This window comes from Chiloscyllium plagiosum, unplaced genomic scaffold (genome assembly GCF_037043375.1).
Source record: "Chiloscyllium plagiosum isolate Xiang-an unplaced genomic scaffold, Cpla_swu_hap1 HiC_scaffold_14, whole genome shotgun sequence".
NCBI lineage: Eukaryota > Metazoa > Chordata > Chondrichthyes > Orectolobiformes > Hemiscylliidae > Chiloscyllium > Chiloscyllium plagiosum.
Genome location: NW_028270152.1, coordinates 14,198,350 through 14,211,294, shown reverse-complemented (window position 1 = coordinate 14,211,294; position 12,945 = coordinate 14,198,350). Strand labels below are relative to the sequence as shown.

Sequence of the window (12,945 nt, the reverse complement as noted above, 5' to 3'; positions counted from 1 at the left end):
CAGGTGGTGATGTCCCTGTGCAATTTTTCTGTCCTTGTCTGTTGAGGTAGTAGAGATGCTGTCGAGTTGGTGAGTTGCTTCAACGCATCTTGTAGACAGTCTACACTGTGTGTCAGTGGCAGAGGGATTGAATGTTTAAGGTGGTGGTGGCAGGGTAGCAGCCAAGTGGTTTGCTTTGTCCTGGACGGTGCTGAGCTGCTTGAGTTTTTGTTGGAGCTGCACCCATCCAGGCAAGTCATAGAGTCATAGAGATCTACAGCACGGAAACAGACCCTTCGGTCCAACTTGTCCATGCAGACCTGATATCCCAACCCATCTAGTCCCACCTATTAGCACCCAGCCCATATCCCTCCAAACCCTTCCTATTCATATACCCATCCAAATGCCTTTTAAATGTTGCAATTGTACCAGCCTCCACCACTTCTTCTGGCAGCTCATTCCATACACGTACCACTCTCTGTGTGAAAACGTTGCCCCTGAGGTCACTTCTATATCTTTCCCCTGTCACCCTAAACCTATACCCTCTTGTTCTGGACTCCCCCACTCCAGGGAAAATACCTTGTCTATTTATCCTATCCATGCCCCTCATGATTTTGTAAACCTCTATAAGGTCACCCCTCAGCCTCCGACGCTCCAGGGAAAACAGCCCCAGCCTGTTCAGCCTTTCCCTATAGCTCAAATCCTCCAACCCTGGCAACACCCTTGTAAATCTTTTCTGAACCCTTTCAAGTTTCACAACATCTTTCTGATAGGAAGGAGACCAGAATTACACGTAATATTCCAAAAGTGGCCTGACCAATGTCCTGTACAGTTGCAACATGACCTCCCAACTCCTGTACTCAATACTCTGACCAATAAAGGAAAGCATACCAAATGCCTTCTTCACTATCCTATCTACCTGTGACTCCACTTTCAAGGAGCTATGAACCTGCACTCCAAGGTCTCTTTGTTCAGCAGCACTCCCTCGGACCTTACCATTAAGTGGAGAGTATTCCATCACACTCTTAACCTGTGCCTTCTTGATGGTACTCAGGCTTTGTGGAGTCAGGAGGCACATTCCTTGTTGCAGAATGCCAGCCTCTGACTCCCTCTGGATGTAGGTTTGCTCGCTGGGCGGGAAGGTTCATTTCCAGACATTTCTTTACCTTACTAGGTAACATCTTCAGTGGGCCTCCGAGCGAAGCATTGCTGATAATTCCTGCTTTCTATTTATATGTTTGGGGTTCTTTTGGTTGGTGATGTCATTTCCTGTGGTGATGTCATTTCATGTGGTGATGTAATTTCCTGTTCTTTTTCTCAGGGGGTAGTAGATGGCGTCTAACTCGATGTGTTTGTTGCTAGAGTTCCGGTTGGAATGCCATGCTTCTAGGAATTCTTGTGTGTGTGTCTGTTTGGCTTGTCCTAGGATGTATGTGTTGTTCCATTCAAAGTAGTGTCCTTCCTTATCTGTGTGTAAGGATACTAGTGAGAGAGGGTCATGTCATTTTGTGGCTAATTGATGTTCATGTATCCTGGTGGCTAGTTTTCTGCCTGTTGGTCGAATATAGTGTTTGTTACAGTTCTTGCACAGTATTTTGTAAATGACATTAGTTTTGCTTGTTGTCTGTACAGGGTGTTTCAAGTTCATTAGCTGCTGTTTTAGTGTGTTGGTGGGTTTGTGGGCTACCATGATGCCAAGGGGTCTGAGTAGTCTGGCAGTCATTTCCAAGATGCCTTTGATGTAGAGGAGAGTGGCTAGGGTTTCTGGACGTGTTTTGTCTGTTTGTTGTTGAGAGATCGCAGACTGTGTTCATTGGGTACCTATTCTTTTTGAATACACGATATAGGTGATTTTCCTCTGCTGTTCATAGTTCCTCTGTGGTGCACTGTGTGTTGGCTCATTGTGTCGGCACATTGAAATAACGTTCTGATGCAGTTTCATTTGTGGATGTTTGGATGGTTGCTTCTGTAGTGCAATATTTGGTCTGTATCTGTTGTTTTCCTGTACAGGCTAAGGTGGGGGCTCAGTGGCCTCTCAACAAGCTCTGATCTCTCCCTTCTACTGTCAAAAATTCAAATGGAAATGTTTTACACGTTTGCCGGAATCCCTTTCACTTGGTCAGATTTATACTGAGATCCAAACACTGAAGACCATAATGCATCCTACCAAGCCATCCATGAAGCAGAGCCAACTCAACATGAGAGAATGCCAGTGGGAGTTTAGCAGGTCTCCAGTAAGGATTATGGATCTGTAGAATTCTTTACCACAGAAGGTTGGTGAAGCTGGGTCCTTATGTCTGCTTGAGGCTGGGTCCTTAAGTCTGCTTAAGGCTGAGATAGGCAGATTTGAATCAGTAAGGAAATCAAGGATTATGGGGAAATGGCAGGTAAGTGGAGTTGAGGATTATCAGATCCGCCATATTGAATTGAATGGCAGAGCCGAGTCAATGGACTGAATGGCCGACCAATGTTCCAGTGCATTATGATCTTTAGTACTTGGATCTCACTATAAATCTGACCGAGTGAAAGGAATTCTGGCAAACTTTAAAAACATTTCCATTTGAGTCTAAACGCTGGGATATAGGGATATGGAATATTTTCCATATCGGAGTAGCAAGAACAGCAGCCAGCTTTGTTGGGGCCTGCAGAAGTTGGAAATTATGTTGAACCCAGCAAGGGCCCACCCTTGGCACATAGTTCCACGGTTAACACTGGAAACATATGCACTGTTTCTTACACTGTGGTGCGTCAAACTTCATTGTAGGAGCAAATCTATGGCAATTTGCCTCCATCTTGTCAATTACGGCTTGATTCTCCCATTCAGTGGGCTCTTGTTTGGATTGACTAATTGGAAGTTTTGCTTGTTTAAGACTTGATGTCTTCATAGTGAGCAGGAATGGTTAAAAACAAAAGTGGGTGGAAAATATTTCATTACATTTTATTATGTGTACTTTGCTCTGTTTGACTTTTTTGTTGCAGTTTTGTTTGACAATGGATATAGAGTCAAAGGAAGTTGGGTCAAAGGTGGGTCGATGTCCAGACTTTGGTGAGAGGTGGGATAGGCTCAAGGGGCTGAATGACCAACTCCTGTCTGTCCAAAAGCAGAAACAGAAATTGCAGGAAAAGCTCAGCAGGCTGGCAGCATCTGTAGAAAGAAATCAGAGTTAACGTTTCGGGTTGAGTGACGGGAGGAAGGTCCTGTTACTCCAGATGTCACCCAGTCATTACGCTCTACTCTGCTCTGATTGTATCATTCTTTAAGAGAGCAATTGGTTTTAGCTCCACTTCCTTGCCTAGCTCACGTAGACCTACAACGTTTCTCCCTTCAAGAATTTATCTAAATCTCTTTGCCCTAGCAACCCTTTTAGGTAGCACTTCCTCAGTCACAACATGCCGCTTAAAAACTGACTCTCCTATCCCTAACTACAAACAAAAGATTTTTCATCCTTTCTCGTTGATATATTAGTTCTGTTCGAGCACAAAATAATCACGCAATCCAGTGCATCAATCCACTGAGCAGAAAACGTACACCTTTTCTCTTTGCCATGAGTTCTTCAAAACATTTATGACAGTAGCACTGAGAATTGCTGTGGGATTAGTGGATACTGATGTGTGTTACTGACATACCTATGTACCAGGAGAGTGCGAGGACTGCAGATGCTGGAAATCAGAGGCGAGAGTGTGGTGCTGGAAAAGCACAGCAGGTCGGGCAGCGTCCAAGGAGCAGGAGAATTGATGTTTTGGGCAAAAAGCCCGATGAAGGGCTTTCCTGATAAAGGGCTTTTGCCGGAAGCGTTGACTTTCCTGCATCTCAGATGCTACCTGACCTGCTGTGCTTTTCCAGCACCACATTCTCATACCAATTCACCAGTCACTGCTTGCTATCAAAAATGTATCAATCTCTCCCAACATATACATACATTCATTAATTTATATGTAGAATATTATTTCAAAGGATACACACCTTTGAAAGCTGCTCAACTTTGTCAATGTTAACTCTCACGTGTAATTTCTCCTTCAGGAACCTACTGGACCTCCTACTCCTAAGCGACCTCGAGGAAGACCGATAGGCAGCAAGAACAAGGAACCGCGAGCAGTCCGAAAGGTACCTGTTTGGAAAGGCGTTTTTTACTTTTAATAGACACAGCCTTAATTCATTTCCAGGTAGCCAGTGGGTGGATGTACTTATTACTGCACCTCCCAGCTCTGCAGAGCCAACAAAGCAAATTTTCCATCTCCCATATTTCAGTTCTGTGTGATTCTGTGTTTGGACAGCATTGAGACTAGATTAGATTACTTACAGTGTGGAAACAGGCCCTTCGGCCCAACAAGTCCACACCGACCCGCCGAAGCGCAACCCACCCATTCCCCTACATTTACCCCTTTACCTAACACTACGGGCAATTTAGCATGGCCAATTCACCTAACCTGCACATTTTTGGACTGTGGGAGGAAACCGGAGCACCCGGAGGAAACCCACGCAGACACGGGGAGAACGTGCAAACTCCACACAGTCAGTCGCCTGAGTCGGGAATTGAACCCGGGTCTCCGGCGCTGTGAGGCAGCAGTGCTAACCACTGTGCCACCGTGCCGCCCACATTGGCTGAACTATCCTGAATGCGCCAATAGCCAGGCTAATGACCAGTTTATAATCAGTTGAGCTTGTAAGGTGGCTCAATTTCATTTGCTAGAAGCAATATGCATTCATTTGCTGGGCTCTATATTCTTCAAGTAAAAGGAATGTGCTCTAGCCAGGCACATGTTTGAGTTACCCAGAAGATTAGAGAGCCTGGTGCTTCCTGCAAGGTAATGCCTGGTGATTTGGAATTGACTTGCCAACCAGTCAGTTCCTGTAGGATAAATTTTGCATTCTTGCATTTCTCCTGATGAGTCAAATATCCAGCGATATATTTACAATTAACAACTGTATTGACAGAAAACAAGAAATTGTGTGTTTTAATTTCCCCACAATGATCCCTCTCTTGTTTTGCCCACTGCAGTATTCTGGCGATCAATGTTCAATTCTTGGTGACACCTGGACCAAGCCTGGAGGGTGGGGAGGCCAATGCAACAATGTCAGGACAAACCATCACTAAATCCTGGAGTGTTTAAAACTGTCCTCATCCTCCAATGACAAGTTAGAACATAGAACATAGAACATAGAAGAATACAGCGCAGTACAGGCCCTTTGGCCCTCGATGTTGCGCCGATCCAAGCCCACCTAACCTATACTAACCCACTATCCTCCATATACCTATCCAATGCCCGCTTAAATGCCCATAAAGAGGGAGAGTCCACCACTGCTACTGGCAGGGCATTCCATGAACTTACGACTCGCTGAGTGAAGAACCTACCCCTAACTTCAGTCCTATATCTACCCCCCCTTAATTTAAAGCTATGCCCCCTTGTAATACCCGACTCCATACGCGGGAAAAGGTTCACACTGTCAACCCTATCTAACCCCCTAATCATCTTGTACACCTCAATCAAGTCACCCCTAAACCTTCTTTTCTCTAATGAAAACAGCCCCAAGTGTCTCAGTCTTTCGTCATACGATCTTCCTTCCATACCAGGCAACATCCTGGTAAACCTCCTCTGCACCCGTTCCAGTGCCTCCACATCCTTCCTATAGTATGGCGACCAAAACTGCACACAATATTCCAGATGCGGCCGCACCAGAGTCTTATACAACTGCATCATGACCTCAGGACTCCGGAACTCAATTCCTCTACCAATAAAAGCCAGTACGCCATATGCCTTCCTCACCGCACAAGTTCAACAGGATAGTGAGGGTGGTCAGCACTGACCCTCCAATAGTACAGCCCTCCCTTGGCACTAAACCCCCAACAATGCCCTGCCTGTCAATATAGTTAACTCAGCCACATTAGGGAGATTTAAACAATCCTTGGATAAGCATATGGATGATGATGGGATAGTGTAAGGGGACGAGCTGAGAATAGTTCACAGGTCGGCACAACATTGAGGGCCGAAGGGCCTGTTCTGCGCTGTATTGTTCTATGTTCTAATGCCCCTTTGTGCCAACCATTGCTCAAGAAACTCTAACATATTAAAACAAATGCTTGTTTCTTCCTGATTGAAGTCAAGCCCACCCATCCATCTTCCCAATCCACAGACATGTCTAAATGGACCTTGAATTGATTTATATGACCCACTTCAAAGGTCCAAGCTTTGTAAAGTATGGCATCAACTCTTTTACTGTTTGTGTGTGTGTGTGTGTGTGTGTGTGTGGGGAAACAAATTGTTGATCAGACTTCCCTTCATCCTCCAAAGCCCCTGATGTTTTACTTACTCCAATCCCCTGAAATTTGAGCTGTCTGCCTCAGTGAACAATTTGGGTTAACTTTTACAAACCGCCTCACAAACTTGGAAAAGTCAACGTGGAGACCTCAAAGGCTCCCTATTTCTGAAGAAAGCAAGATCCTTAACCTCACAGGACAGAGCCCCATGGTAAAATAATAACCACAGTAATGTAATAATCAGAGAAAGACACGGGTTTTCTGACATAATTCTGTGTTGAGTTCAAGACCTTGTCCTTCGTCATGGTTAGACAGCTTCTGTTAATTGAAAGTCTTTTCATTTGCATTAAAAATGAATGGGATGGTTATTTGAATTTACCAGCATAAATAACATGGCAACAGCGATGTCTAAAATAAAAATTGACTTCAAAGGGGCAGACTTTTAATTAAAACTGTCTGATTTCAGTGTACAATTTACAGTCAATACACCAAGTTTTCACATCAGTGACACTGGAGCCTTAGTGCCCTGGTACAGGGGGTGGTGTGGCATAACAATATGAAATGGCAGCATGGTGACTATGATACAGGATGATTAATCCTCATTATCTGCAAGGGTGAGAGTTCAAATCCAACCACAGCAGGTATTTTAAAATCAGTTACATCAAATAATTAAATTTACTCAAATACATCTGAAATGAAAAAAAGTTGGGACTGGATTCTCATTGAGACAAGGCCATGCTAAATTGTCCGTAGTGTTAGGTGCAGGGGTAAATGTAGGGGAATGGTTCTGGGTGGGTTGCTCATCGGTGGGTCGGTGTGGGCTTGTTGGGTTGAAGGGCCTGTTTCCACACTGGAGGGAATCTAATCTAATCACGTCAGGCTTGATTTGGATGTGATTTCCTCCTTTTCCAGCAGGCTGCACCTATGCCAGCAGAGAAGGGGCTGGTATGTGACTGCGGCACTGGTGAGAAACCCGAGCTCAACAGAGAGCCATTTGAACTGAGTTCAGAGGGACTCTGTTTTCATTGTAGGAAAGGGATTAACCACAATGTGGGAAGGATCAGTTCATGGAGGAGACACACATCCTCATGAAGGGCAGATAGGCAGATGGCACAGAAAACATGGGTTTTCCTGCAATGGATGTTAATGCTGGATAACGTTACATATTTCACCCAAATAAAATGGCATCAGGTATAAGTTCATAGGATTCAATGATTGGGAGCAATTGGTTTGTCACCAACAGGGTGTAATTAATTGATGTGGCAATGCATATATTATCCAATAAGGTAAGAAACTGGATATGGATATTGTGGCATTGAAGAACTTAACAGACATTTATTACATCTAACTATTATGTCCAAGTTTTACATTCCTCAGGCATATAAGTAGCTGGGCCAATATTAAGCTGTTGTGTTGTAACAGAGGAGCATGTTTCCCAATAGCGTATTAGTGATCCAGGGTAAGATGGAGAATGAGATTTGTATACCCACAGGTTACGCAATACAATGTAGTGATGCTATTGCAAGCACGTCTTTTATTATTGGCTGACATATTGACCGTGAGACATAACACAACTCTGAAATGCATGAATGTGCTTGAGTAATTGAACCCCTTGTTAATTAAGTTGTCTAATTATCTGTATCTACAGAAAGCAGAGCCACCTAGAGTGAAACGGCCTAGAGGGAGACCGAGAAAATGGGTGAGTGGCATACAATACGATGAACAAAGTTACTTCCTTGCTGTTAAAGAGCTTTAATTCTCTCAGTGGTCTCTGGGACCATGGTATTGGATTCTCCAATATCCCTCCCCATGTTTTCATTTACAAGCGCCCTGCCAATAATGGGAAAGTCAGTGAGAAGGAGGTACATGTTTTGTTGCAGGCCTGAGGGAGGTAATTTGGCCCATCATAGGTCTGCTAAAGTGATTTATTGCAGGCTGTTCTTAACTAGCTAAGTCCTCAGTGATGTCATTTGCATGGGGGTGGGCATGTTTTATCTTGTTGAAAACAAGCCAGCGAGGGAAGCAAGTATTTCAGTGAGCCAACAACATGTTAATATGAAAGTTAATATCAAAGAGACCTTGTTTTGAATTAATTTGTGTCAGCCACCACAGAAAACCGCAGTCATATACTCAGAGATTTTGGAACAAAGGGAGAGGAGTACATGAATAAGAAACACTTGGAGGGATATAGGCCAGGCACAGGCATGTGGATTAGTTTAGTGTGGGACTATGGTTGCCATAGACTGGTTGGACCAAAGAGTCTGTTTCCATGCTGTATGACTCTATGAGTAGGCCATTCAGCCCCTTTAGCCTGTTCCACCATTCAACGAGATCATGGCAGACCTATGACCTAACTCCATATATCTGCCTTTGCCCCATATCCCTTAAAACCTTTGCTTAACAAAAATGTATCTACCTCTGAAAGTTAACAACTGATCTAGAATCTACTGCCATTTGTGGAAGAGAGTTGCAAACCTTTCCCACCCATTGTGAGTAGAAGAACTTCTGAACATCTCTCCTGAGGACCTAATTCTCAAACTGTGACCCTTAGCTGTAGAACCCCCAACCAGTGGAAAAAGGTTTCTCTTTATCTATCCTGTCTTTTCCTGTTAATATCTAGAATATTTTGATCAGATCTTCCCTTAACCTTCTAAATTCTAGAGAAAACAGGCTTCATTTGTCTAATATCTCCTCAGAACTTAACCCCTGAAGTCCAGGTAACATTCTTGTAAATTTATGACTAACAATTTGACACAAAGTGGCCTCACTTTGCCCTAAATCCTTCTTTATTTTCTAAATTTTTGACATCACTGAAGAGGGGAATGTACATCGATGTGGGGAGTGTCACATGTGAATTGCTCTTTAGGAGAAGAAGTAAGCATATGATGGGCCAAATGGCCTCCAGTGCTGTAACAATTCTCTGATTCTATAAGAGTTGAAGGTGGTGTCATCATACTAATGTCACCAATAGTGTGGGGACCTGAGTTACAACCCCATTGTAGCTTGTGGAACTTAAATTCAATGAATAAATCTGGAATTGAAAGCTGGTGCCAGGGATAAGAACATATCTGGCTCACTAATATCCTTTAGGTTAAGGAAATTAGCCATTGACTCCAGCTCTGGTCTATGTGTGACTCCAAGCCAATGGTTGACTCTTAACTATCCTCTGAAATGGTGAAGCAAGCCACTCAGTTCCAGGGCAGTTAGGGATGGACAACTACATTGACCTTATCATTGACACCCACATCACCATGAAAGAATAAAAGCTGAAAAAAACACAACTTTTACACTTTCTATTCAAACTGATGGACATTGAGTTCTCACTTTCTATCTGTGTTGGTATCAGATACTGGTCTCTGGAGCAAAGCTGCTCTTGTAGGTTGGAATCTAATTTCTGTTGAGTACAAGTACAGAGAGGTTCCTGATGAAGGGCTTTTGCCCGAAACATCGATTTTCCTGCTTCTCGGATGCTGCCTGACCTGCTGTGCTTTTCTAGCACCACTCTAATCTAATCTCTACAAGTACAGAGAACCTGCTCCCTACCCAAACCTTTCAGGAATAGATGACCTTAACTTATTTTCTTCCTGTATATATGGAGTCTACAGGCTATGAGTGACCGAGGTCATGTCAGCAGGGGTCTATTTAACCCACTTGTCTTTGTTCAGGTGGCCAGCTGTATTTGCTACCGAGTGTAATTGTTGGGTTAATGAAGGTTGTGTCAGGTTTGATTTTGTTATTCCTTCACGGGATGTGGGTGTCGCTGGTCGGAGCAGTATTTATCGACCATCCCTCGTTGCCTTTAAGGTGATGGTGAGCTGTCTGCTTGAACCACTGCAGTCTGTCTGGTGTAGGGACGCCCACAACATCATTAGGGACAGAGTGGATGCCAAGTGGTGTGTCTCATTTCATTTCTTTTTCATCCTTTCCAGCAGTTGATATAACTGGGAGGCTATTTAATAGGAGAAAGTGAGGGCTACGGATGCTGGAGATCAGAGTCAAAGAGTGTGGTGCTGGAAAAGTACACCAGATCAGGCAGTATCCGAGGAGCAGGGGAGTTGACGTTTCGGGCATAAGCCCTTCATCAGGAGATCACAGGGCAGTTAAGAGTCAATGAAGGACATTGGTAAACTAGGTGTTTTTTTTTACAAAAAGCAATAATGTTTTCATGGTCGTCAGTGGACTTTTAATTCCACACTTCTGTGGAATCTTAAACCCACCAGTTACTTCCTTCTTAGAGTTTGTTAGATGATGTGGTCCCCTTGATACTTTTGTTAAGCATATCACATAATTTATTTCCTTTGTGAATGTGAGGAAAGGCTGATTGCCCACTTGTTGAATCACATCATGAAGTCTTCTCAGCAGTGGCCATCTTGTCTTGAAATGAGATTTGACCGCTGGGCAACCTAGTCAAACTTACCACTGTGCCACAAGACCAAATTCTCTTGTAGAATCTAAATCACTCTCAAATATCTACCATCCATACTTAAGCCCTCTAAACCTCCTCAATTAGATCAATGTCTTGGAACACATTTCCAGTTCTCCATGATTAAGTCTATAAATGATCTGAATCTCTTTGTTAGACCCTAGGGATGTACCCAGGTCTGCGATATCCCTTATTATATACATCAACGGGCAACTCTTTAGATTCCAGCCTGTAACTCACTCCATGTCTCATATACAGCCCATGGGGGCAGCACAGTGGCTCAGTGGGTTAGCACTGCTGCCTCAAAGCACCAGGCACCTGGGTTTGATCCCAGCCTCTGGTGATTGACTGTGTGGAGTTTGTACGTTCTCTCTATGTCTGCGTGGGCTTACTCCAGGTGTTCTGGTTTCCTCCCACAATCTGAAGATGTGCAGGTTATGTGAATTAGCCATGCTAAATTGTCTGTCGTAATCAGGGACGTGTGGGTTAGGTAAATAGTCAGCGATAAAATGTAGGGGAATGGGTCTGTGTGGGCTGCTTCTTGGAGGGTCAGCATGGACTCTTGGGCTGAAGGGCCTGTGACCACACAGTGGGGATTCTATATACAGCATCTGACTGACTCATAGGATTAGGATTAATGCAGAGACCCAGGTAATATTCAGAGGATGCAGGTTCATATCTAGCCATGGCAGATAATGGAATGTGAATCCAATAAAAATCTGGAATTAAGAGTCTAATGATGACCATGAAAGCATTGATGGTTGTCAGGAAACGCCCATCTGAATCACTAATATACTTTCGGGAAGCAAACTGCTGTCTTGGCCGACATGTGACTCCAGACCCTCAGTAATATGGCTGAATCTTAACTACCCTCTGGGCAATTAGGAATGGGCAATAAATGCTGGCCTAGCCAGCGATGCCCACATCCTGTGCGTGAATTAAGAAAACTTTAAAAATGAAGCCTTGCCTGCCTCTTTGAAGTGATTTTCTCCTGGCAAACCAAACACCCAGTTCACAGAACAGATGGAAATAAGGGAAGTTTATTGGGGATTTTTGATGTGTTTTTAATTAATTGTAAGAAGTGCACTGAATGCAATGTTGCGGATACTGAGGGCAATAATTGGTGGACATCGGAATGCAATTAAAACATCACAACAACATCCCCCGTAAACAACTGTAATTTATTTCCCATCTGGGACTTTAACAGGCAGTGTTTTCTGACATTTATTGTGCAGCAGCAGGTAGTGTGCTTTCAATTAGCCTCGTTCAAGCTTTTAACAAGTTTGTGCAGTCCCATATTAAACCAGAGAAATACCCAGCTCCAGCAGTAGTGTTTGGACCTTGGTCAGAAAGGGAAGTAGACCTGAGCTAAGCTTAAATGGAGCAGAATTATCACAAATAAAGGCCGTTCTTCCCCTCGTACCTATCCTGGCTATTTGACAAAGACTTGGAATTAGTTGCAAAATTCCAGATTTAACCATTAAATCTGAATTCCATGGTGAGATTTTAACCCAGCTTCCCAGTGAATTCTGGATTAGTGGTGCTGGAAGAGCACAGCAGTTCAGGCAGCATCCGAGGAGCAGCGAAATCGACGTTTCGGGCAAAAGCCCTTCATCAGGAAGGGCTTCCCAGTGAATTAGCCTGGGTCTCAGAGTTAATAGTCCACTGACATTGTCACTCTGGTACTACCTTTTTTGGTGTGATATTAGATATTAATTTTTATAGCTAACCTAGGCAAGAGTGTTGAACAGCACAGAAACAGACCCTTCAGTCCAACTTGTCCATGCCGACCAGATATCCTAAATTAATCTAGTCCCATTTGCCAGTGCTTGGCCCATATCCCTCTAAATCCTTTCTAATCATGTACCCATCCAGAGGCTTTTTAAATGTTGCAATTGTACCAGCCTCCACCACTTCCTCTGGCAGCTCATTCCATACACATAGCACCCTCTGTGTGAAACAGTTGCCCCTTAGATCCCTTTTATCTCTTTCCCCTCTCACCCTAAACCTATGCCCTCTAGTTCTGGACTCCTCCACCCCAGGGAAAAGACCTTGTCTGTTTACCCTATCCAAAACCCTCATGATTTTATAAACCTCTATAAAGTCACCCCTCAGCCTCTGACGCTCCAGGGAAAACAGCCCCAACCTCTCGCTAGAGCTCAAACCCTCCAACCCTGGCACCATCCTTGTAAATCTTTTCCGAACCCTTGCAAACTTAACAACATCTTTCCTGTAGTAGGGAGGTCAGAATTGAACATCTCAAAGTTCTTTACATCATTGAAGTAG

At 43.8% G+C, this 12,945-nt stretch overlaps 1 protein-coding gene across 1 annotated transcript in view; it reads left to right on the top strand.

The window, feature by feature from the left end:
• The window catches only part of LOC122558835 (high mobility group protein HMG-I/HMG-Y), a 266,190-nt gene that overhangs the window by 112,281 nt on the left and 140,964 nt on the right, over nucleotides 1-12,945 (top strand). Inside the window, exons 3-4 of the mRNA XM_043707656.2 lie at nucleotides 4,001-4,084; nucleotides 7,885-7,935. Coding sequence (XP_043563591.1) covers nucleotides 4,001-4,084; nucleotides 7,885-7,935 — 135 coding nt within the window. The remainder of the gene's footprint in view (nucleotides 1-4,000; nucleotides 4,085-7,884; nucleotides 7,936-12,945) is intronic.